Here is a 25,892-nt window from a genome sequence, read left to right on the forward strand (position 1 = left end):
TCTAGGGGCCAGTGAGCTGGCAGGCTGCCCTTTCCCGGCCCCCGCGGACTCATGGGTGGCACTTGGTGAGCCCACCGAGCAGGCCCGTGGATGCTTTCCTGGGCAAGCAGGTGCCACCCCCAATGTAGACAAACCAGTCAGAATGGGACCAACAAGGCCCTTCCTGGCAAGCTCGAAGATGGGAAAGGGAGGCATTATCGCCCCCCCCAAAGTCTCCTTTGGACACTTGCCAATTCTGAAGCCAGGAGCACGTTGGGGGAGATTGGAACAGAAAAGAGCCCTTGGGTGAGAGACTGAGAGGCAGCGCTGGAGAAAACAGGATCTGGGGGCACGTCTTTAATAGATTCCTAGCAAGCCTGTATCTCGCGGTTTGGGGAGGAGTGGTAGGTGTGGAATGATTTTCCTTTAATTCAGTATTTATGGGGCACCTCCTGAGTGGAGCACTGGGCCTGGAGCTGGAGGGACCCTGACGGTGAAGCGTGCCCCCCCACCAGGGCCCTGACACACCGTGCACCATGCACCAGCTGTGCCTAGAGTCACTTCACTGGGGCTTCACTCAGGTATCTTTGTCATCGATCAAAGGGGCAATGAAGACACGGAGAATAAACAATTTGTCCAACATCTTCCACGTAGAAACAATTTAAAGCAAGAAAGACGGGTTTGTTTTGAAGCCCATGGCTGGACCTAAAGGTGACTTCTCCCCTGAAACACGTGGGTCAGAGTGCAGGGGAGTGGGCCTCCTGCACGAAGAGGTGTCTGGCCACGGCTGAACCCACTATTCACCCATGAGCGAGGACCGACGGGCAGACTGTCAGGGGTCAGGCGCGGCAACTGTGGGCTTGGTTCGAGGGGTCCCAGGCTGTTCAGAGAGATGTGGACCGGGGTGACCAAAGAGCCAGCAAAATAGAACAGGGAGAGTGCCCCTCCAACAGGAGACTCAGAGAATCAGCCCTGAAGAAACACAGAAACTCCTAACCATTTCCGCTAGGGAAGAAACCTGGCTGCTTCTCCAGGTCTGACCTTGAACTAGCCACTCTGGGAATCGGTTTCCTCCGGTGCTCCGTCCCTCCCCAAATCCTGTGTCCTGGAACAACACCCACCACCCCCCAACGGAGCACAGTGACCTGGGGCAAGACCCCGGACTTTGTGAGTCCCGTGCCATCATGTGTCCGACTGAACTGGCCAGCCAGGGCCAGAGGTGGTTCGAGGTCCTGCAGATAGAGTGGTGAAGAGTAAGGCGTGGATAAACTGGCTCTGACTGTGAAGTGGAAATGAGCAGAGTAAGACGATGGCCAGTCCGTGTGTGAGTGAGTGAGTGAGTGTGCGTGTGTGTGTGTGTGAGGCACGTTTAGATACATCACAGAGATGAAGGCCACGGGCTGTCGCACGTACAGATGCTGAAACCGCGAAATGTGATGGAACCATCAGTCTCTCCGAGGGTCCCTTTCCCGAGGCCCTAACTGGTCACTGTCTGAACTGGTTTGAGATTGAAGTTAGATGCAAAAAACCATTTTTGCTGAGCAAGAGGTCTCCCTGGGGGCCTCCTGATTCCTGGTTGGACGTTGAGAGGTGTGGTCAGGGCTCTCACAGGGCGAGGAGCTGCCAGGCCCTGAGAACACCACTTCATGCACCCAGTGAGAATTTATCTCAGGTCCCCTTTGTGCTGGCTACTATTTTAAGCTCTTGGGACTTCGGGGACAAAGGGAGTGGGCGGGAGATCTAAAGATGAATCAGGCATAATTTCTTATGGAGTTTACTTAAGGACTTTACTAGCTCCTGGGAGAAGCGGTCACGTCAATAAATACCTACAAACGGTGTAGTAAGTCCTCAACGGGAGGAACTTGTCAGCTGATGTGGGTGTGCAGAGGAGGAAGCTATTAACTCAGTCTGCTAGTGACTTCAAGCCTTTGTGGAAGTAGGCAGGTGTACATAAATAGAAATAAAGTCTACCTGGGGGAGTAATAATATTATGCCCTATACGGCACCATTCCTAGGGGGGTGTTTACGACGCGGTAGTGTGTGCTCGACAGTGGTTCTCCAAGCCGTGTCCAGAAAGCTCTCCTCAGAGAGCTCAGTTAACCCCAGGGGGCATTTTCTGTCTCATCATTTTTTTTTTCTTTTGCCCAAAGTGATCATCCAAAATACGATTGTGGGGACACCTGGGTGGCTCAGTCGGTTAAGCGTCTGCCTTCAGCTCAGGTCATGATCTCAGGGTCCTGGGATCGAGCCCCGCATCGGGGGGGGGTCCCTGCTCAGCAGGGAGCCTGCTTCTCCCTCTCCCTCTGTCCCCCCCCACCCCGTGCTCTCTCTCTTGCCCCTCTCTCTCTCTCAAATAAATAAATCTTTAAAAAAAGATAAGACTGTGGACCACTTGTTGAGGAAAAGAACCTCACCCCAAAGTCAGGGAGGGACTGACAAGAATCTTTGTATAACAGCCTGGAATAATCACCTTGCAGACCTGCCTTCAGAATAAATGCTCGCGCTCCTTCTCATGTTACTTGTACATATTTATTACACCTTGCCTACTTCCAAAAAGGATGGGAGATCGCTCCCAGTAAAAGAATAGGGCATGACGGAGTCGCTCACACCCCGGGAGCCCAGGGATGACATGGAGCCTGAAAATGCCCTGGAAAGCCTACACAAAGCATGGCCACTGAGACAGAACCCCAGCTCCAAGCCTCTTCGCTGCCCTGGCAAAGCTGGATTACACAAAGCCTCCCACTAAGCAGTGACACAAAGCAGGCTGGTTTATTAAGAAAAACAACCTCATCGCTAGCCCTAAACTCCTCAGTGAAATTTATCCCAAGAAACTTTATATAAGGAACATGGCAACAGATCGTTCTCCTCAGTCGTGATGAAATGCTGAGACGTACTTCCTATGACAGCTTTCTATATTTACCTTTAATAAAAAGCAGAGAGGATCAGGTTTATCTGGGAAGGCATTTCGCAAGGAACTAAAGTGATACAGTCTGCCGCTGTCTGATCACCGACTAGATGAAGGAGCGCACACAGAGAACGCAGGGGTGAGCCGGCTGCCCCACGGGCCGCAAACCACCACCATCTTCAGCTGCCCTGGGGAACAGACAACTGACAAGATAATGCACTGCCCCGAATAGCTCGCCCCACCCGGCACACAAGACGTACCCAGTAGGGCCCTGAAGAGGGTCTGCCTCCAATGACAAACTGGGTTTCGGCATAATTGCTATGCAACTGTTCTCGTGGGGTGCACTGGGAAGAGCTGGGGCTTTGAAGCCAGGCTAGGCTTGGGTCTGGGCCCCAGCTGTGTCATTTACTGGCTGTGTTGCTGAGAGTAAATCACTCATTTGTCACCACGCCTGTTCCCTCATCTGTGGAATGGATCTAACAATACCTACCTACGAGACGGTTGGTGCTCTCTCAAAGGCAGGTGTCGGAGGGGAAGACACACACGGCAGCGGAAGAGAGAGGTTACGAATCTCCCGCTACGCTCCCAGTTCATTATGGAGTGTCATCACATGGGTTAGGTAGAAGGTTGGAAAAACGGGGTGGGGGGCAAGATATGGCCCCGCTGTAAACATTTAGGATCAGCGGTTGTCCTGTCCAGAGTTCGTTCGTTCCTGCACCTTCTGGTGTTTAGATAAAAGCTGTGCGGGTCGACACCAGGATCTACAGTGGGCTCCGGAGGCCTGCCCCGCTTTGGGATTTGGGGAGACACCCGACCAGCCTGGGTGATTAGGGGCCTGGCGCTGAGTTGTGAAGACATGCAAGGTGTTTTGAGAAATCACAGGCTCTGAAAGGCGGGAGGCTGGCCGGCACAGGCCGGCAAGACTGCCCGCGGAAGGGAGAGGACTGGGCAGAGCTTGGCAGGTGCCGAGGAGGCACCAGGGCCGTGGGGCAGCTAAACACCCCAGTGGGACCTCACGCGGCAAGCCCTCTTCCGGTCTTCCCTGTCCTCCCCTGAAGTGAGGAAGCCAGTGGTGGGCTCCCCTCCCCGCATTGCCTCTGGCCTTGAGCAGACCCCTCCAACCTCTGGGCCTCAGTTTCTTCTGCTGTGAGCCGAGATGAATAATACGGGCCTCGCGGGGTGGTTTGGCTAATTGAGTGAACTGGAGCGTGTGAGCGGCTTCACACACTCTAAAGAAAAACACAGATACTGTTTTTATTGGAATACTCACAAGTCTGAAAGTAGGAGCAGCTTCTCAACCTTCCTGAGTCAAGAGGACTGAATTTAGCGCTGCCCAGAAATATGCCATGGGATCGGCTTGAACTTGGGACAGCTGGCAACCTGTCCTTGTCTCCCTTGCCCTCAGTTCTCAATTCCTTCATGTTCTGCCCCATCTGAGCTCACTGGCTAAACAGCGCTGGAAGGGGGTGCCACCAAGGGCTCCCGGCTTCTCAGTTTTTTCCTCCGCCTGTGTCCTGAGCAGCTGTGGGAATGTGCTGCCACCTGGTGGTCACTGCTGAGCATAGAGCCCCAGCAGAGGCTCCGGAATAAGCCTTTCAGGCCCTTGAAGCTGGTGTCAGGAAGCCTCTACCCCGCTAAGACTCTTGTAGCTTGAACATCTCCTTGCTTCCTGGGTGCCTACAACCTGGAAAAAAGTTTAGAGTTAACTGAACGCTTCTCTGGACTCTCCATTAGGGCCTGGAGGCCTTCTGACCCATGTGGTGTCGGTGGGCGTCTGGCGGGTAGGGCGTTTAACCAAGGAGTTCCCCTTTGCTGAGCAGGATTTCCTGTGGCTCCGAGTGAAGGAACCTTGAACTCTCCCTTCCCCCTTGCACTGGTTCTGAGTGAGTCTCCTGAACTCAGGCTTTGGCCTCAGGAGTCCCTGGCTCCTTGGCCGAACCCATGTGGCTTGAGTCACCGAGTCACCGGGGCCCTAGTAGGAAGCCCCCTGGGGACAGTGGCTCCAGATCAGCCCCTGGAGGAAGGTTTCTGGAGGGCCTAGCCTCCTCCTTGCGGGCTGACTGAAAGCAGGGAAAGGAGGGGCGCCGGGAGAGGCCACCTTCTTGGCCATCTCGTTCTTTCTAAGCCTATGCTGCTGCCTAGCAAGCATGAAGCTCTGTAAACATATAATAAGGTTTTGGGGAAGTGGTGATGGGGCCCAGAGGAAGTGAACAAGCTGATTTTGTGCAACTGCGCAGGCAGTCTGAGCCAGCCCCAGGCAGAAGCCACCACCTCCCGCCTGCCCGACATCCTGTCTCAGCAGCTGCCTGGACCCCTTCTAAGTCTCCAAAGGTTCCCCGGCTCCCCCTCCCCCACCCCGGGCTCCTGCCCACATAGCATCTTGCTGTCGGTGCAGGGTGGTTGCTGGAGATTTTCGGGCTTGTCTGAGAAGCTGCAAAGGAGCAGCTGAACGGCTCTCTGGCCAGCCTGTTGCGACATCAAGCAGAATCCCAAGGGAAAGGTTGCCTCCCTGTGGCTGAGCCGTGTCCAGGTGCGTCAGGCCAGGGTTTGGGATAGGCGAGGCCTTTCCCCCCAGGACTCCAGATGCTTTTCCTGTGGTTCAGCTTGACGGGTCCTCCCTGGTCCTTGCCTCCTCTGTGGAGTCCAGGTTCTTTTAGTAAAACTGAAACAGACACAACCCTTCTTTTAGAGAGGGAAATTCCCTGAGCCACGTCTCCCTTATAATTTATTTTATTATTAAAAAAATAGTTTTAGCACTCTGGTCCAATGAAAGATTTTCTTTCTGTCCCAGAGCTCCCCATGGGGCCCCACCAAGTGGTCTGCTGGTTTCTCCACGTCTTTGTAATTCAGAGCAAGTGCCACACCTACATGGTACTTGTGCTCTCTTCCATGGTCCTGGTCACCACTTCCTTTTCCAGGTGTGGGGTTAGGACGTCCAATTGATAATATGGCAACATCAAGTCCAGGGACGCCTTGTACTTGTGAAAGCTGCCCATGGTCGTTCACTTGCCCGTTCATTTACTGAAGCCAGGAGCCTGGGATTGAATGTGGGCTCTGCCACTTCCTAGCTGTGCCACTCGGGGCAAATTACGTCACCTCTCTGAGCCTTAGTTTGCTCCGCAGTGATTATAGTATCTATTTCATCATAGAACGTTGAATAAGACCATGAAAGTAAAATGCTCAGCACTCTAGATGGTATAAAGGAACGTACTTAACAGGTCCCAGCTATTAACACCCAGTGGTATTCTATACCCAGTGCCAAGCTGATGCCCTCTGGGTCACTGAGGTGCTTTCCTATTCATTCATTTAGCAAAAATATACTTGAGCACGGCCATCTGCCAGGCATTGTGGTGGGGCTAGAAATGAAAAGTGGAGGTCCCTACGTTTCGGGAGCTTGCGAGATAACAGGGGAGGGGGCTTATAAACATAGCACGGGGAGGGGATGTCTGGGAAGTTCTCTTCGGGGTGTTGTTTGAGAACAGTCTTGAAGGAAAAGCGCTTGTGTTCTAGGTGGGCACGGGGAGAAGGGCTTTCTGAGCCAGGTGCACAGGGGAAAGGAAGTGAAAGCATAGTGGTGCTTGCGGTTTCAGGGGGGAGGGGGAGATCCAGGCACCAGGAGGCTGCAGAAGCTGGGAGACCCCCACCTCGAACGGTCTCATATGCCATTCCAGGGAGGCTGGACTTGATCCTGAGGGCTACGCAGAGGCTGTGAGGGCACTTGCATTGGGAATGGCTCGGGGGGGCTGAGGTGGTCTCTCTGTGAGAGATGAGGGAAGTTACCCAAGAGCAGCTGTGGCATGTGTGTATGTGGGGGGGGGGGGTGTAAGCAAGATGACCGTCTGCCCTGGCCTCTCTGTCTCCTTTTCCAGGCTGCCTTCTGGTGCTCCATCTGGAGGGAAAAGTTGGCTCAGGGCCCAATCCTAGGCCAAAATGCTAAGTAACTGTAGAAACCTCTCTCCTCACCCCTCCAATCACTTCCCTGAGCAAGGATGGGCTCAGGCCTGCCTTGTTCACGGAGAGGAAATTTCCAGAGAATTCCCAGGTGGGAAGAGGTGAGTAGGTCAGGTGTCCCAAGTGTGGCCCCTGCCTCTTCTTTTCCCCCTGGATTATTCTCTCACATGCTATCCTGCGCGCACCACACTGTTCTTGTCACTGGTGCTGGGTCACAAAGCCCTCTCCTTGGTGTCTCCAACCCAGCCCAGATGGGCTGGTTCCAAAAGGACTCACCAGTGTCCTAAAGGAGGATGAAAGGGGTAAGAATCTGCAAGCACACCAGTCAGGTTTCTAGCTCCAGCTGTCCAATCGTTCCCCAATGCCTCGGTCCACTTCCTGTGGCTGGATCCATGGCTCAGGCTCTTTCCTGGCCTCAGCCACCTTACCTCTCGCCCAGCTTCCATCCCATAACCACACAGAGGCCCCCATCTCTCTCTCTAAGTGCAGGAGCTGCCCGTCATCTGACCAGCTCTCAAACGTGGAGCAAGGCTGTGAGGCAGACCTGGGGCAGCCAAGCCCCTAAGGAAACCACTCCATTGCTGTCCATTCGCTCCAACCGGGCAATACGACTCGTCCCTACACCAGACAGTCTCTCTCTCACATAGGGCTGTTTGGGTGCTACCCAGTGGCAAGGGGCTGGCGGGGAGGGTACATTTTTTTTTTTTTTTACAGCGGGTCACCAAGGTTTAACGGTTGCTTTAGGGCGACTTCTCTTGGTAGCACGCAGCCTCCTAGAAATGGCTGTGACTTCCTTCTTCGAAGCAGAGATAAAGAAAGCAGTTGCAGTAGAAACTTTACGAGAAGCCACGCTGAAGGCTGACAAAACTTCTCAAGCTCCCAGGGTGCAGGAATGTGGGCATAGGTAACACTGGAAAACGCCGGGCTGGCAGAGAGGCAGGTGGGGAGCGCTGCCCCTTCATGTCTTGGGGGGGTTCACCCAGGGAGAAGTGGCAAGTCTAGAAGGCATGAGCAAGGGATTCAGGCTTGGGCCAGCTGGGGATGAGGGTGGGGGAGCAGAGGGTGACATGGAAGTGGCAGCCTGAGGCATCTCACCAGGGCCCTGGCGAGGACGTGAACGGTACTGTTGATAGCGCTGAATTTTAGTTTTGGCTGTACATAGGTTGGTGTTTAAGGCAAATATTATAAACCCTTCAATCCACGGTGCGGGCTCAGGTCCCCCCACCCCTTCCTCTAAATCACCCCTTTGGGCAGGACTGAGACGCATCTGAACTCCATGGACCTTAAATCATAATTGCTTGTAAGTGTCTGGTTTCCAGAAATTGCAGACTAGGTGAGCAACTTCCAGGAAAGCAGTGTGGTTCCTCTCTCCCTGCGGGGGGGTGGGGGGGGTGGGAGGGTATGCCATGTGATGATGTGCGACTGTGACCCTTTCCCTCCTTTCTGCCTGGCCAGTCATCCTGTTGTCCTGTTGTCCCTCAAAGAGGTTTGTCACTGGATGGTTGCTGGGGTGAGGGCATGTGAGACCTCCGGTGGGTGTGCGGGGCCGACGAGGGGAAATGTTGAGTCAGCAGATGTGCTTATGGGAGGTGCTGTGTTTTTTTGCCCTTCTAAGCAGGGGATCTTAGCTTGTTCCTTTGGCAAAGGATCTTTGAGGCAAAAGCTGGGTCCCAGCTGTGCCTGGCCAGGAGTCAACTCATGCCACTCAATTCTCAGGGCTTGCTGCTTTGCACTATATTAGTCTGTTCAGGCTACTGTAACAGAATACCAAAGACTGGGTGGCTTATAAGTCACAGAAATTCTCAGTTCTGGAGGCTGGGAAGCCCACGATCAAGGTGCCAGCAGATTTGGAGTCTGGCGAGAGCCAGCTCCTTGGTTCATGAATGGCAGAAGGGGTGAAGGAGCTCTGTGGGGTGTCTCTTATGAGACACTAATCCCATGCATGATGGCTCCATCCTCATGACCCAGGCATCTCCCAAAGACCCCACCTCTTAATACTGTCACTTTGAGGCTCAGATCTCAACCTATAAATTTTTTTTGGGGGGGGGACACAAACATTAAATCTGTAGCATGCGCTAAGAAACCATAAATTCTGGCTAAGGCTGCCGCCAAAATCTAGTTCTTGTTCCCCTGTGGCTCCCATTTGCCTCCTTGTCACGGGATCTTTCTGCTAAGCTAGCAGAAAACCAGAATATTCGAGTCCGTGCTTCTACTGCTCTCCCATGCAGCGCTACACTCCCATCCGGTGCCCGAATGAATGAATTCTGAGCCTTCTCCATGCCGCTCACACCCCTCCCCTGCTCTTTCCATCTTCTTGCTGAGCGTTCCTGGTCTATGCTTCCTCTTGGCCCATCTCACTTCCTGAAACACCCCTGAAGAGGGTTGCTTATCTGGATGGAGCCCGAGTGGCCCTCTGGGGGCAGGAGGCAGAGGCCTTGAGCGTGTCTGTCTGGGGAACTAAGAGAAGCGGCACTTTCAGATTCAACCCACATAGAACTGTCCTTCACGCTTCCGGGAGCCCAGGGATGTGTGGCCCGCAAAGGGGCAGAAAGTGACTGCCGCTGGATGGGCTCTCTCTAAGAAAAGCTGGGGTCTCCAAGGGAGTGTCCCACCAGAGAAGAGAAGGAATGAGCGAGTCATGAATTTCCGACTGTTGCTGCTGCACCTAGACCTCTAGCGAGATGCCTGGCAAGAGCTAGGCTCCCTGGGCCACACGGATCCAGTCAGCACGCTTGGGGAGAGCAAGATGGCTGTCAATAGCACTGCCCTGTTGTTGGCCAAGGTTACCTACATCACCGTGGAGATTGTTATCGGGCTCTGTGCCATAGTGGGCAACGTGCTGGTTATCTGGGTGGTCAAGCTGAACCCCAGCCTGCAGACCACCACCTTCTATTTCATTGTCTCCCTGGCCCTGGCTGACATCGCCGTTGGGGTGCTCGTCATGCCTTTGGCCATTGTCATCAGCCTGGGCATCACCATCAACTTTTATAACTGCCTTTTCATGACCTGCCTGCTGCTGATCTTCACTCATGCTTCCATCATGTCCCTGCTGGCCATTGCTGTGGACCGATACCTGCGAGTCAAACTCACAGTCAGGTAAGAGGGGGCAGAGTGGGGCAGTGAGGCAGGTGCCTGGGACATGGGGCTTCTTCCCTGAAAACACATCCAGTCTGGCCTCTGATCTTGAAAGAGGGCACTACGTTTCTTTGCCCCATTTGGTGTGTGAGGGGTTTAACAATGCTGAGCTGGGACTGGGGAACAGCTAAAGAGGATGAAAGCTTGATGCATCTTTATTTACTATTTTTTTTATTAGCGTCTCTAGCTTGATGCATCTTTAATTAGTAAAAAATGTTCTTGAGTTTTAGAAATGATAGAGACCTACTGGATAACATAAGGAGCAGACAGAGAAGGATAGGAGGAGATAAATAAATGGACGGTTCTGTTCTTTGCAGATGGAGGTTATTTTAAAGTTATTTTAGCTTTGCTTCCTCTTCCAAGTTGAGGAGGGGACCAAAAAAAGTTCTCCATTGCTGAAAGTAGTAGCAACGTTTCATGTGATGAGACCAGAACAGAACAGACCGCCAAATGGAGACATCTCATTCCCCAGGTGTCCTGAATGGCAATCGGCTTGCTCTCCTCCTCTCGGGTCTTGGGGAAGAGACATGGGGAGGGAGCTGCAAACAAGCTTTTGATACTAAAAAGCCCAGGCTCAAAGGCCAGATCTTGAGATCTGAGCTGGGGCAAGTGACTTCTGCTGTTTGGTTCCTCGTCTTTCTGCAGTGGTTAAGATACTCTGAACTCAGACTCACGTCGTTTCCATTTTACCTCTGCCACTTCTAGCTTGTCCGGGTTACCTGCCTCTGTTTCTTTTTTTTTTTACCTATAAAGTGGGGACAGTAATTGCCACTTCCTCATAAAATTATATAGGTCACACATATCAGGCTCTTAGAAAAATGCCTGCGCACGGTCTATGCTCACTCAATGGTGGCTGTAACTACTGTTATCCTCCCTCACCCAGTCACCGGTAAGGGAATGGAGATTGTCGTAAAACTAGCTTCAGTTTGTTGTGAGATGTAACTGAGATACAGTCTCCCGAGGACACAGTCAGTACGTAACAAAATCAGTGTCCTTCTTGTAGCCTGTGTGGATGTTGTCAGGAAGGACGGCAGAAGGAGGAATGGTGCCTCTCGTTGGACGAGTCGTTTGAGGTCCTGGAAACACTTCAGCATGACCTCTGCGCCTCCATACAGCCCTGTGACTCGAACACCAAGTGTGGTCGCCAGAGCAAATAGAGAAACGGGGGCGGGCACAGGTGGAGGGCGGTGTGGGAGAGGCAGAGTCGAACTCATGGCCTTCGGCCCTGCAGCCGAACAAAACAAGATCATCTTGGGTAGGCGATCCCAAGAGACACAGAAAACTCTTACCTTCCACAAATCAAAGAATTCTCGGGCTGGAAATGGAGCTATGAGAGCGGCAACATATGTCTAACCCATTCTACATCATATTTCTTTTAAAAAGTCCCCCAGTGGGAGGGGCGCCTGGGTGGCTCAGTTGGTTAAGCGACTGCCTTCGGCTCAGGACATGATCCTGGAGTCCCGGGATCGAGTCCCGCATCGGGCTCCCTGCTTGGCAGGGAGTCTGCTTCTCCCTCTGACCCTCCTCCCTCTCATGCTCTCTGTCTCTCATTGTCTCTCTCGCAAATAAATAAAATCTTAAAAAAAAAAAAAAAGTCCCCCCGAGAAGTTTGCTGGAATGCCCGCTCTCTCCATCCCCATCGCCCCTGCTCCTTCCTTTAGCAATCCCTAGATGAACTCACCCATTCTCTTCCATTCAAACAGATACAGGAGGATCACCACTCAAAGGAGAATATGGTTGGCCCTGGGCCTTTGCTGGCTGGTGTCGTTCCTGGTGGGACTGACGCCCATGTTTGGCTGGAACACGAAATGGACCTCAGAGCACCACATAAATGTTACCTTCCTTTCCTGCCAGTTCCGTTCTGTCGTGAGGATGGACTACATGGTCTACTTCAGCTTCTTCACTTGGATTTTAATCCCCCTGATTGTCATGTGCGCCATCTATCTTGACATATTCTACGTCATCCGGAACAAACTCAATCAGAACTTTTCGAGCTCCAAAGAGACAGGTGCATTTTATGGACGGGAGTTCAAGACGGCCAAGTCTCTGTTTCTGGTTCTCTTCCTGTTTGCTTTGTCCTGGCTGCCTTTGTCCATCATCAACTGTATCACCTACTTTCATGGTGAGGTGTCACAGATTTTTCTGTACTTGGGCATTCTGCTCTCCCATGCTAACTCCATGATGAACCCTATTGTCTATGCTTATAAAATAAAGAAGTTCAAAGAGACCTATCTTTTGATCCTCAAAACCTGTATGATCTGCCAGTCCTCTGATTCCTTGGACCCAAGCACGGATCAGACTTCTGAGTAGTTATCTGGAAAAGATGACTCTTCACCCCATTGACCTTCGGATTCAGCATCAGTAAACACTTGAGGACCTATCCACCTGAGCCAGGGGCTTTCACGTCCTTAATTTCTTCTACTGAGGTGGGGAGCATTTGACTGGCTGCCTCCACTTGTACCTCCCCTAAAGCCCCGTCCTATAATCTAATTGTTTTCTTGTCTTTCTTCTCTGATTCAATGTTCTGCATGCCTGACTCGAGGAGAATGTTTTACTATTACTACTGCCTGTGTTCCTCCTCCCCAAACAGGAGGAGAAGTCAGTCTGAAGGATGCCCCGTTGACTTAACTGATGAAAGGTCCCAATCCCGCTGGACGTGGGTGTGGTGGTGACTCAGTTCCACTCCGTTGTGGAACCACACCAGCACACGCCGGGGAGATGGCAGGAACAGAGTGTCACAAAGGGGGACTGAAACTGCTGAGTTCACCTGTAACTGTATTTGAGTAAATAAAAGATGACCGCTAACTGTCGTGTAGCTCTTTCTGAGGGTCAGGGTCACTTGGGGCTCACAGACCCAGCTGGCTGCTCTTGGCACTCAAGCTGCTTGCCACCGGAAACCACGCCACGTTCACCTGTTTGAATCTGGGCCCCTCACCCCTTGCCCTGGAACACCCCGCTCCTTTTTCCTGGGCTGATTGGAGCATTTGCCAACTTGATGAGCTGTTTGTCAATTGTTAGAGAAGGATCAAAAGAGGCAGAAAAGAGACACAGGTTAGCTATTATTTGTGGAGTGCTTTATATGCGCTAAGCACTTTCCATACATGAGCTCTTCTGCTCCTGACAGTCTCTGAGGTAGGTGCCACCATTATTGTTCCGTCCATTATGCGGAAGGAAAACAGAGGCACAGAGAGGTTAGGTAACTTGTCTATAGTCACACAGTTAACAAGTAGTGTAAAACCGGGATTTAAACTCAGCCCTGCCTTTTGGGAGAACCCAAGCTCCTCACCACCTATTCTCAGACACAAAGAGGGACTTGTAACTTCTCCAAAGTTCAACCTCTCAAGTTCACCTAATGGACAATTAGCAGATGCCTGGATACACACAATGGTTTGTATGCTGGGAGAACTGCTGGGTTTTTGGAGGGGGGTTGCCTTAAGGTACTATCTCTGATGTCTCATTAATCCTGACACCAGGTGAGGACAGAGTCCCAGTCACCTCCTTCCCATGTTGTGTGTGGCTCTGGAGATTCAAGAGGACATCTCTGGTTTGGTCTCTCCAAATTTGCAGCTGTGGACTCTCCCCAAACAATGAGTATATAAGCCTGAGGAGAGCAGCAAGATGGGGCTTTCAATTAAACCACTTCAAAGAGAATAAGTGTACTTAAGATTTTTTTTTAACATTAATTCTTAGCTGGTTCTGAAAGTTTATCCTGACGGCAATCTTAGGCCAGAGCCCAATAACCATATTTATCTAGTTAACATTTCATCTCAGTAAAGGTCCTCACTTCTCGAGAAGCCCTGTCACCCCAGGAAGAATGAACACTGTCTGGAAAGTTTAAAGACTTATATCTACTTTGCTACTAATGCCAAACTGAGTTGGTCGCCGACCCACCCACTTCCCTGCGCAGCTCACAATCGTATCTTAAAGGTGAATGACTAGGACCCGCCTCCATTGTCCCTGGAAGTGTGGGAGGTTACCTTCATCTTGTCAGTCTCCCCTTCAACATTTGGGGATCTTTGTTCTCTAAAAATCCCAGCACCGCCCCCCAAACCACAATTTTTTCCCTTCATGGCATCCCCTTGTTTGATTTAGGGCTTTCCCCCAACCCATCAATTAATTTTTGTGCTTTGTTAAAATGCTCCTCAGGACGATGCCCTGGGTTTACTGTGTGGCTTCTGGTGACCCTTGTGCATGCTTTTCCCCAGAAGCTGCCTTTGCCCAGTTGGACCCTTGAGGGAAGTGCTGGTTAGTTTTCAGTCCCAAACAGAGGCATTTCTTAGTTTACAATCTCTAGTGTTTGTTGTAGCGACACTTAGCACCTGCTTTTTAGGGAAACTTGCGTTAAAGGGACCACTTCTCAAAACAAAGCAGCAGTCTGTCCTGTGTCATTTGGTGTCATAAGATGAGCTGTAGTCTCTCAGTCTCAGAAAAAACTTTTTTTCCCTCTCTTCTCTTTTTCTCCTCACCCTACCCCTTCTCTCTCTCTTTCTTTCTGAAGACCACTGCTTAGCAAACCCACTGAGGGTTTGCAGGGAGTTGTATTTTTTTTTTTTTATATTTTATTTTGTTTTGGTCAAATGGGAACATCCTGGGCTAAGATGTTTCACAGGCCCGGAGGAAGCCCTTAAAGTGAGAATACCTTTCGGAGTGGACTGAGAAAAGATGAAATAAGAATCACTGGTGAGGAGCAGGGGTAGAAATGGCGAGCTCCACCCTGGTTTCAGGTTCAGAGATTAGCATTGCTGGAGCCTCCTCGAGACGAGCCCATCTCCTGGCTCGTTCCCTTCAGCTGGACAGCTGAGGGTGGCCGTCGGTTTTTTGTTCTCAAGGAATAACGTAGAAAGACTACGCAGACAATACTGAGGTTTGCTTCCTCCTTCTCCCTACGAATTCGCTGGAACGAAGGTAGATGTTGAGTAGCTGGGTGTATATACCTAATTTTTTTTTTAATCAAGTCAACTGTGGGTAAATGAAGACCAAGCGAGAATAAGCAAAGGCCACCCCCAAGCTTGCAATAGCAAGAGAGTCAGTCACTGCCACTCGTATTTTGACAGAGACTACAGGCGGCCGTGGAGTGGGCCAGCTCTCTGGTGGTAACAGGGAGGCTTCGCTGCACCCTGGCTGGAGGCTGGTGGCCTGGGGAAGCTGTGGGCAGGCTCACACAAGTGGGGCAGCCCGTGTGATTGGTTAGGAGAGCATATTCGGCTTTCTTTGGTTGGCCCCAAGGTGGAAGCAGGACAAAAATTTGGGGAGCGGTCAGTTTTTACTAGCTACTTCGGGTTGATTGTCACAGGGATTATCGTTTGGCGTTCTGGACTTTTGCTAGAGACCAGGGTCTGATGTCCTACAAATCTGACCTCTAGCAGGCTGGCTTCTCCGGCCAGTTACTGGAGATAAGACGCTGGTTTCCTGGGCCAGAAGTTCTGTCCAGAGGTCTATTTTTATAGATGGTCTGGCCATTGCCCATGGGTACATTCAGTTTTTTACAACCAGATGCACATTTTCTAGAGACACTCTGCCCTTAGAGGCCATACTGGGTATGCTGGGCATGGGGAAACAGCTGTCTATTGCCCCGACCGCTCAGATGACATGGTGTATGTCACATCCCCTTGTGAAGTCTAACGTCTCTATGCTTTCGCCGTGTTGTTACTACTGTAGAAGGAAGAGTACTATTGTGGAAGATTTAGCATCAGGTCATCGTGTTGTCCTAGCTGTGTGAACTTGGGCAATTTCCTAAAACGGAACCTCATCATACCTGAATTTCGTTTTGTTTTTTTGTTTTTTACTATTTATGATGGAAAACTTCAGGCACACCAAAGTGAAGAAGCCAGAATAATGACCCCTCAGATAGCTGTTATCCTGCTTTAGTAATGATCAAATTACAGCCAATGTTGTTCCATTAATGTCCCTACCCACCCGCCCCACCCTGATTACCTTGAAATTTTGGATATCAAATTACTTCATCTGCAAACATTTTGGTTTTTTTTTTTTATGAAAGGTATTTTTTAAATGATCAATTGGCTTATTGTTATTACCCACTCATCTTCTTAAGTTGTACATCTAAGGAGTGAAAATTAATTCTACCCTGATGAGACAGCAGCAGAACTAAGAGCACCAACAAATACTCAGAATGCTAGTAGACACATGGTTCATTCTCTGTAACTCTGGGCCTCTCATTTGCTTTAGAATGTTACTTTTCATGTCTTGGGCACTTTACTGATATCTGTGCCCAATCCATTTCTCCTTTGGCTGCTACTTTCTTTGGTTTCACAGCACTATCTCTGAGCCATTCCCAGTGTCCGTTTGGAGGTAGCTTTCTCAGAGATAAGAACTGATTTTTAAAAATACAACCACAATATCTATATGAATTATCAATTGTTATGTAATTTTTATTAATTTTTCTTTTTTTAAAAATGATTTTATTTATTATTTGAGAGAGAGAGAGAGAGCAAGTGAGAGGAAGGAGGGAGAGGGACAAGTAGACTTTGCACTGAGCATGGAGCCTGATGCAGGGTTCAATGCCAGCACCCTGAGACCATGACCCGAGCCAAAATCAAGAGCTGGGTGCCCAACCAACTGAGTCACCCAGGCGCCCCAGTATTTATTGATTTTCCTGATCACACAGGCCAGCCCAAATTCAGTTTTGAAGGGGATTGCACAATAACATGAATGCCAGGAGCCATCTTCGAGGCCGGTTATTTTTATTGATTTTATAATTTTTTTAAAAAGGAACTCATAATTCCACCAATCTTTTAAAAAAGATTTTATTTATTTATTTGAGAGAGAGAGAGAGAGGGACCAGGAGGCAGGTAGAGGGAGGGGGAAAGAATCTCAAGCAGACTCCACACTGAGTGTGGAGCCCCACGCGGGGCTCGATCTCACGACCCTGAGATCATGACCTGAGCCGAAACCAAGAGTCCGACGCTCAACCGACTGCCACCCAGGCACCCCTCAGACAGAAACTGGTTCTTGACAATGTCATTATCACATCTGAAAAAAACTTAATAATTTCTTAACATCATTGACTATCTAGTCACTGTCTAGATCTTTGGTCAGGATCCAAATAAGTTCCATATGTTGCAATTTGTCATTATTTCTCCTAAGCCCCTTTTAATCGATAGATTCCTCCTTCCTTCTTCCCTTCCCCTCCCCCCCTTTTTCTCCACCTTGTGATTTATTTGTTGAACTCGCAGAGGTTTGATGAGGAGAAGTCAATGAGGCACAGGTAGAACAGGCGTGGGAAGCAGGTCCGCAGCTGGCCCACATGCTGACCGCGTGGGAATGAGAGACAGGCCCTCTCCCCCACAAGAGGACATTGCTGAACAACCTGGACACTCATCCACGTCTGGCCCTTGATGGGGAGGGCTAACTCTGGGGGGTGATAAGTAGTGTTCAGCCTAGATTCACCGGAGGGGTGCTTCTGTAATTCAGACTTTCAAAATCAGCTGTCAGGCCACGAGTCCCAATAAGAACTAAGAGAAGCTTCTCTCGATGCATGGACAGATCTCCTTGATTTGTCCCAGCTCTGCCCCTAGAAGCTCTCAAGAGGTCTGGGCGCAGCAGCCCTGACTGCCGACACCCAAACACCCACATGTACACCACTCATGCTCCAGATGCCAGGCGCATCTGCTCCTAACAGCTTCGTGCTTCCCCCCCGACTCCATTCCCCGGGGGAGGCTTCAGTGTCCACTTGGGAGTCAGGGAAGTTAGCACTCACCTGGCCCATGGGCAGGACAGGCACAGTTGCACACCTGGGTATGTGTTGGCACTGGTGTGTGTGCTTATGCTCTTCTGAGTGGGTACAAGGCTTTGGTGCACCAGGGTGCATTTATCCAAGGGGGAATCTCCACTGCTGTTTTGGGAGTGCCAGGAAGCCCACAGTTTTTTCAGTTGCCTATATTATTACATAAATAAGTTTATTTCCACAAATGGCATCCCTCTGATGAGGTACGCTTGTGCAGTGCACAACCTGGATAGCTATACATAGCAGCACTGCTTGGATTGACTGGTTCTTCCCTTTGCCCTGGTCTCTTCAAACAGGATAAAACCAGCTGAAGCTCAAAGATCTCGGTTTCCCTTAAACAGATCCAGGATTCCTGGGACCCCTGGGCATGGTTTATCATTCCAGTTGAAGGTTGTTCACTTCCTTCCAGTCATGGGGTTCTTCATTCTGCTCTTCTTGACTGTCTTTTCAGGTAAGACATGGGGAAGGAACATCTCCAGCCTCCAAACTTCCCAGACACCTTGCATTTCCTTGCATTTCCTTCTCCTCTCCTACTTGGAATGCCGGTTCTGTTGCTCGAACCACTGCAGGAGTGGGATAGGAAAATAAAGGGAGGAGACAAGAGATCCTGTCCAAACTCATCCTAGTTCTTAGCTCTGATAAGAGGGTAGTGAGGGGAGAAAAAAATGTTTAAAAAGAGGGTTGCGAGGAATTTGAAAGCCTCAGCTAAAACGTAGGCTCTGGACTCTCTCAGCATAAGCTCTCCTCCCCTCCCCATTCTCCCCCAAAAGTGTTTGTGCAGATGGACAAGGCCGGGACTTTCTGCTGTCTGCCTGTGCCCCAGCCCAGAGATGAGACCCCGGGGACTGGCCTGGTGACCTTGACAGCTGCTGTGTCTCTCCCTGGGTCAGCGCCCAGGCTTCTAGACTAAGCATCACCCCGTCTTCCTTGTGGGGTTGTTAGGAGAACAAAACATGAAGTCGTATCAATTCATATGGGGGTGCGAGCCTGCCATGCAGGCTGGTCCTAGGCAGCGTTTGCAGGGACCTAGCCCACCTCTGGAAAGCTGAGAGACAGGGGGGCCCCTGCTGCCCCCCTCTCTGCTCCTTGTTCAGATACTTCCCCAGCCACAGTCAAGGGGCACGTGGTGTGCATGACTTCCTCACTACGCAATATCCTGAGATGATGGAGCTGCCTCTGCAGGCCTTGTACGGAGGAAATGGAAAGTTCTTAGCTCCTAAGAGCAGAACCTGACTCCCTCTGTTCTCAGCCCTATGCAGCCAGCAGAAGCCTCCAAACCTTCTCACCTTTTGAAGGGGCCTCAGTAGAGTGGGGGTAGGGGCAGAGGATCTGCTCACAGTTAAGCCTCGGACTCTTCAAGCCCCCTGCCAAGCAGTGGTGGGAGGCCACCTATATTCGTGCAGAGGGGGTCCTCGGGCCAGGGCACAAGACTTGTCCAGGGTTGTGGTAGTAGCTGGTTAGGCCTGCTGGAACCAACACCACGGACTGGCTGGCTTGAATGACGGAGATTTATTTCTTCACATTTCTGGAGGCTGGAAGTCCAAGAACGAGGTATGGGCAGGTTTGGTTTCTGCTGAGGCCTCTCTGCATGGCCTTCTTCTTAAGCTCTGAAGGAGCTTAAGATCCTGTCGTCTGATCTTAAGCTCCTTTTTCATAAGGACACCAGTCTGGTGGCATTAGGCCCTTTCTAATGACCTCACTGTAACTTAATTACCTCTTTAAAGGCTCAATCCCCAAATACAGTCACATTCTGAGGTACTGGAGGCTAACACCTCAACATATGAATTTTAGGGGGACCCTATGTGGCCCCTAATAGTCGCTAACCCAAAACAGGCAAAATAAAAAAACTCGGCTTCCTGTGCTTTAACTGATTTTTTCTCGAGGATGGCAGGAGCTGCGATGTGTTTAAAGGAACGATGGCGTGTGTGTGTGTACACGTGGACGCATGCCCATGTGTGTTTTGACAGATGCCATGGTCATGGACGAAAAGGTCAAGGAAAGCTTTGTGCTGGACACGGCTTCCGCTAACTGCAGCTACAATACCCACTATAAGGACCACCCCAAATACTGGTGCCGAGGCTACTTCCGGGACTACTGCACCATCATTGCCTTCACACCCAACAGTACTGACCGCGTGGCCCTGAGGGACACAGGAAGCCAGCTCATCATCACTGTGTCCTGCCTGACCAAGGAGGATGCGGGCTGGTACTGGTGCGGCATCCAGCGGGACTTTGCCAGGGATGACATGGATTCTACAAAGCTGGTTGTGACTGACAACAGAGGAGGCCTCGCCAGTGATTTTTGGTCTGGGAAAGGTAAGGAGTCTGTCAGGGGTCCAGTCAGGGGTAACCCACAGTCGTTCATGTTCATTGGTGTGGTAAATCCTCGCTGAGACCAGGGAGCACCACATCAGGCTCCCCCTAGGTTCTTTGGGGTGACCTGGTCACTCCTTCCCTTCAAAGTAGGGTGGTTGCTGATGGCTGGGGACTAACTTGGAATTCGGGGAAGAGGAGGGTGTGTGTATGGGCTCCAGGGTACTCTTGGAACCTTCCTTCCCTCACAGCAATCTGGCTCATGGGATTTGGGAGAGGCTCATGGCGGCTAACAGGTGGGAGGGCTTCGTGTTGCTGGCCAGGAAAGGCTCTGAGGTTGTTATCACACGTCTGTGCTCCGTAGCCAGCCTTGTAGGTCTAGAAGCTTGAAGATCCATTTCTTGAGAGGTGAGTGAGGCTATAAAAAATGACCCAGGTGCCTGGATGAGCACCCCAGAAATGGGGTGAAGATCATGGCCAAACGGGTCAGGAGTGCAGTTTACACCCGGAGGCTGCTGGGTGGGTGTAGGTTGGACTGGAGGCTGTAGGGGGAGGTCTATCTAAGCCAGTCAACTGCTCTTTTGGGCCAGGGCTGAGTTCTCCAGATGCTCACCAAAATTCTTCTGTCAAATGCCCAAAACCTCTTTTTAAATCAGAAAGCCTCTGTCTCAGGCAAAGAGCTTATGGAAAGCACTAACCTTTCTCTTTTTTCCTTCTGTGCCTTCTCAGTTGTTTCCATTTCTAGGAGGGATGGTCTTTCTATCATAGTCCAGAGCACAATGCCGGTAGGAAAACAAACCAAGAACTTAAGGGAAGCCCTAGGAAGCCTCCTGGTTCTGGAAAGAGAGTCTTGCTCACACTTGAGCAACGAGTCATTTGTTTAGCAAGCATCTTATTGAATGGGTGACATCCTTCACACCTAGTGTGTTTCTACTATATAGTTTTAGGCTCGGGATGAAAGAGGTCTCACCTAAATGTGCTCCTTAGTTTAAGCCCCCACTCCTCCCCAGCTAGATTTGTTAGAGAAGGCAATGTAGGTGGCCATGGCAGAGGTTCTCCCACTGGGTTTTGGTGGCTGTCAGGAGCACAGTGTGACAATGATGTCACCTATTGGCTCATGCCTTAAGGATTGGACTGGCCCTCTTGTGCCTCTGGTGTCCCCTCCTAGAGCCTTCAGCCTGGGACTCTCTAACCATGGGCCACTTCTAGTCCACACAGGGCTTTTGGGCAAATCTGGAAAGGGGGTCCTGCCTCCAGGTGCATGGAGCCCAGTGACAGGGAGTATGGCTTGGCCAGCAGAGTGTGGGCTGGATTTCAGCCCTTACTTGTTCCCTCTGCCCTCTGCCCCATGCAAGGCACCCTTGGCCCAGCATTTGTCTGGAACACTCAGTCTCTGAGGGTTGAGGGAATGACAGCCAGAGACTCAGAGATGCAGAAGGCAAGGGCAGGCTTGGGGACCAGCTCACTGGACTCTCAGCAAATCCTTTCTGATGCAGACCTATCAGGCAACAAGACCAGAAACTGCCGGGCTTCCAGAGTGGTCCACAAGGCCAATCACTCCAGGTGAGGACAAACCGGCTTTGGGGGGTGAGGCGGGCAAGGGTGACACAGCGTGGCAATTGATTTGCACCTGCCACTTCTCCACCTGAACTATGGATCTTCAATGTGACCATGTGGTTTCTTTCAGAAGATTATAGTTTAAGACTCTTGGATGTAAGCAGCAAAAAAAAAAAAAAAAAAAAATGTCTTCTCAGTATTTTAACTAAAAAGGAAGACCCGTCCTAAGGAGAGAGCAATGTCTCACACGCCAAGGGCGGGACATGGTGCCCTCAGAAATGGTCCAGAGTGTCTTTGGGACTTTTTCTCAGTCTCTAATCTGCTGCTCTCGTGTGTGCTTGCTGCCTTTCTCTCTGCACTGCTCTCTTCTTTTCATTTTGGCCGTTTCTAGCTCCTGAGCTTATGTCTCCCCTGTTCAAGAAACCAGCCAGTCTGAGCACTGGATCTTCCTGCTCCAAGTCTGTGTTAGTCTCTGAGGAAGGGGCTCAGCCCCGCTTGGTCTACCCACCAGCCCAAGTCCATTCAGTCTTGGGCTGGGGGACAGGAGCACTTTGAAGGGACACGGTGGCCAGGAGCTACTGGAACTGGGTGGGGGGGGGTGGGGCAGATCCCAGGAAAAGGGATCCTGACTAGAGAACTGAATTCGAGCCACATGAAGTCTCTGTCTGTGACTCCTTCCAGGATGTCCATTCTCATCATCTGCATACTGATCACAGGCTTGGGGATCATCACTATAATCAGTCATTTGTCCAAAAGAAGGAGAAGTCAAAGGAATAGAAGGGGTAAGTAGCCACTGGGCAGTGGGAATTAGGGAAAATGAAAGGGACCAAGGAGTAGCTTTCAAATGAGTGAATGTGACCCTCCTCTTGTTGCCTGGACCCATGGAGGCCAATGCAACCAGCCCATGGGCTGGAGGAGATTCTGCTTCATGGTGACCAAGGCCCCATGAGAGGTGACAGAGAGAGCATGGTGGCCTTGGTAAGTGGGAGTATGTGTAGACTAGGGAGGAGGGAGGCCTTGAGACAACCACACTGTAGGTTCCAGTGTGTGGAAGACCATCTGCCTCCCCAGCACACAAACTTTGGGAGGTAGATTTACTCTTTGCTTGAAACTTTTTGTTCACCTGGAGGGACTGTCAAAAGACATCTGGGGCCCCTAGGTAAGCAGACATAAAAAAGTCTCCTTGAGAAGGGCCAGGAGTGGAAGAGGACAGGCCCATGGGTCTCAGTCCTGGTCTTCAGCCACCAGAGGAAGGGCCCTTAAGCTTTGTGCCTCCTTCTGCCTTTGGGTGATTACAGGTAAAAACCTTGCTAGAAGCCAGAAAACCAGTCAAGCTTCTTCTATGATCCCACACCTCTGGTAAGTTCCCTCCTTGGCTCTTCCTGGGCCCTGGGCTCTACAGTTACCTGATCTTTAGAGATTCCCCCTTCCTAAAGAGAATAGGAATTTTTTCAGCGGGGACTATGTGGATCTGCCCACCTTTCCTTTCTCTCTCTCTCTCTTTCTCTCTTTTATTTTTGTTCACCTTTCCTTTAGGGCAGCATCAGAGAAACCAAAATCCTCAAGAGCACCATGTGGTGGTTCTGCTAACCTCTCAAGAGGACACAAGGTAGAAAGAACACCACATACAAGCGCCACTGTTTGGCCAGCAGAGCTTTTTGTTTTTCTTTTTATGCTCAGAAGCCACAGAAGTATGTTGGGCAACAGAGAGACTATAGACATAGTTATGAACAGACGCCCCCCTCCTCTGGGTCTGGAAGTGCAGAAAAACAACGTTTCAGAGAATGAGAGAAAACATGAGCACGTGCACATGCACGCGCGCACACACACACACACACACACACACACACACCTGGAAGCACCTGCTTCTGAAACACAGGGTAGAGCCAGAAGAATCTGGAATTCAAAGCTAAGGCTGTGAGGTTTCATACTCTCCCTGTGATAATTTGGCCCCATGGCAGAGCAGGAGCCCTAAGAAATCAAAGTCGTGGCTCCCTTTTGTCCTCTAAGAGCTTTGGGAACTGGTGGAGGTGGGGAATGTAGACGAAGCAACATCTTTCTCAGTTGTGCCCAAGACCCCTCCCTTCGAGACACAATCATACTGTAGGTGTTTGCAAAACATATTGTCACTTCTTTAAGGCATGATCTTGGGTAACTTTTCACTTCTCTGGGCCTATTTTCTTCTCTATACATTGAGGACCCCATTCTCATATTCCCCAGGAGTTTTTATTCATACATTCACTCTTCTTTCAATGCACAAGGACCATGCTAGATGCTGGGGATACAAAGACGAGCAAAAGAAATGGCATCTGGCTTCATAGCACTTATAATGTAGAGTGGGAGGGAGACGAACTATCACACAGATAAAAAATTGTCAGATAGCATAAGTACTCTACAGGAAAGGCACATGGTGTTGTGGAAGTTGAGGCAAGGGAATCCAACCCTATTCCTTTTGAGCAAGGAGTTGTGCGACCTGTGTTAGCCGTGGCCTACTTCCTTACACTCAAGCAATTGGAACATGGCAGCTGGAATCAAAGACCCTTCTGGCTTTGACGTTCCTGGGCTCTGCAGGGGTCCAGTGGCGTTAAATCACCAAAGCTTGGTGAGAGGTGAATGCAAACCCCATGTACCAAGCTTCCCTACTGACTGACCGATGAGCTTTCAAGTAATGACAGCTGATTTCTGTCTTGAAAACAAGCTGTGGTGTTTAGTCCCCATAAAGCCACCATGAGAGAGTTTGCAACTTCTGCTGCAGAAACACGCAGCGGAGTTAGGCAACAGATCTCAATTCGATTTCCTTTTTCTATTCCCCACAAAGTAGACAAGTCACTGAAGCCCTCCTCACGTGTCCTGACTCCACAGAAAATGGCTCATCCTGAACAGATGTGACTGAAGATTTATTTAGTTTATAAATTAAGTGATGCTGCAGTAGAGTCGTCATGATTGTGACCTCTCAGGTATTCTGCAGGACCTCTGACTTGCCAGCGATCACTTGCAGCTAGCTGAGAACAGCAGTAGCAAGTGAAGAAGAGGGGCAGAATCTGGGTCAGGGGGCCAGGAGATCACTTGTGTTTCCTTGGTTCGCCAATAAATTCCTGATTGGTGTTGAATGGACTCTCTGGTATGACTAACTTCTGGGATATCCCTGGAGAATGTATTTCCGGAAAAGTTTCAAGTACAATATTGCAATATTTATTTCTGCCTTGGTATTACCTGCTGTCCTGCCAAAGCAAGGGATATAGGCCAAACCAGCAGGTCTTAGGTTTTCTGGGTGAAAAGATTGTCCTCTATGGGACACTGTCCCCAGACTGAATGGATGCTGCTCTGGATCAGTGAGAAACCAAGGTGGGTGAGTGAAATATTCAGTCAAATCCAGAAGCACAAATCGAGACCGAGGGAGGCATCAGCAGCTGTGGGTACAAGGGAGGCTATACTGTCCGTAAACACCAGAACTCCCACCTGCATGTCTGCACCTTCCCAACCCAAGTGAAGTCTTCCCTGCTATTTCAGAGAGTTCCCAGGGGCTCCCCATCCCTGCCTCTATTGCCCTTATAAAAACCCCGCTCTTCTGGTGTCTTATAAGCAAGAGTCCCGGCCAGTCTCAGCACTCAGGATGCTTGGCGGCCCCGGGGTCGGTGCAGGGCGGGGGCAAGGAGACTGGCTCTTGTCACGATTCTGCACCTGCTCTGCACGTTTTGGTCTAGGCTCTCACAGCGTCTTTCATGAACACGGTTCCTTCAGTTTCCACGCCAACCCCTCCAGCGGTGGGGAACTTGAAGCTACTCAGCAGCCTGATGGGAAGGGGCGGGGGTGAGGGGACCATCCCATTCCTGCCAGCTCCTTGTTTCCTGTGACCAGTCCCCCTCCCTCCCAGAGTCCCAGATTCAAGAACATCAAAAGTGCTGCCTTTTTCCTCAGCCACAAAACAACTCCAGTCCCTCCTCCGTGGCCACGTATTGAAGGACAAACCCACTGGTTCTACAAACAGCAAAACCGGTCTGGGCTCCCTTAGGCCATGCTCCTGTCCAAGGCAAGAGAGCAGGCGTCAATCTTCCACGATACATGAAGACACCTATAGTTGTCGTGCAGGGTTTATACTTATGTATCTGGAGAACCATTTCCCCTGAGAATCCTACAGGTTTGTTCTGATTCCACAAACCAGGGTTCTAGAGCCTTTTCTTCTTCCCTTCCCTGGCGAAGACCTTCTAAATCTACGGTCAATTATTTAATTACTCATTTCACCCTCCAGCAAGACTACGGGCACACCAGTTTTCATGGTAGGGAGACAAAACCCAAAACTCTGTAAGTG

The 25,892-nt window shown here is 50.6% G+C and overlaps 1 protein-coding gene and 1 long non-coding RNA gene across 3 annotated transcripts; one reads left to right on the forward strand and one right to left on the reverse strand.

Annotated features, from left to right (window-relative positions):
• Nucleotides 1-8,246: 8,246 nt before the first annotated feature.
• On the forward strand, nt 8,247-24,693 carry ADORA3 (adenosine A3 receptor). 2 transcript variants are annotated; one of them, XM_036103675.1, is made up of 6 exons: nt 8,247-9,931; nt 18,056-18,165; nt 19,682-20,029; nt 21,523-21,589; nt 22,265-22,365; nt 24,402-24,693. In XM_036103675.1, the coding sequence occupies exons 1-6, from the start codon at nt 9,582-9,584 to the stop codon at nt 24,470-24,472; spliced, it is 1,047 nt and encodes a 348-aa protein (XP_035959568.1). In that variant the 5' UTR covers nt 8,247-9,581; the 3' UTR covers nt 24,473-24,693. The 2 variants fall into 2 exon arrangements, with proteins under 2 accessions (XP_035959568.1, XP_035959567.1); XM_036103674.2 differs by lacking the exons at nt 18,056-18,165; nt 19,682-20,029; nt 21,523-21,589; nt 22,265-22,365; nt 24,402-24,693 and adding an exon at nt 11,674-12,775.
• Nucleotides 16,719-19,686, reverse strand: LOC144381886 (uncharacterized). Its single transcript, XR_013447988.1, has 2 exons — nt 19,001-19,686; nt 16,719-18,349 (listed from the first exon to the last, which is right to left on the reverse strand). It is a non-coding gene; the product is annotated as an uncharacterized LOC144381886 (long non-coding RNA).
• Nucleotides 24,694-25,892: the final 1,199 nt, after the last annotated feature.

This window comes from Halichoerus grypus, chromosome 5 (genome assembly GCF_964656455.1).
Source record: "Halichoerus grypus chromosome 5, mHalGry1.hap1.1, whole genome shotgun sequence".
Classification (NCBI taxonomy): Eukaryota; Metazoa; Chordata; class Mammalia; order Carnivora; family Phocidae; genus Halichoerus; species Halichoerus grypus.

What these genes read in the sequence shown, in the direction of transcription:
- ADORA3 (XM_036103675.1), top strand. Translation starts at nt 9,582, where the DNA reads ATGGCTGTCAATAGCACTGCCCTGTTGTTGGCCAAGGTTACCTACATC. An exon ending in CTTCTTGACTGTCTTTTCAG is followed by an intron (nt 18,166 to 19,681) that starts GTAAGACATGGG and finishes GTGTTTTGACAG; the next exon opens with ATGCCATGGTCATGGACGAA. An exon ending in CACAAGGCCAATCACTCCAG is followed by an intron (nt 21,590 to 22,264) that starts GTGAGGACAAAC and finishes GACTCCTTCCAG; the next exon opens with GATGTCCATTCTCATCATCT.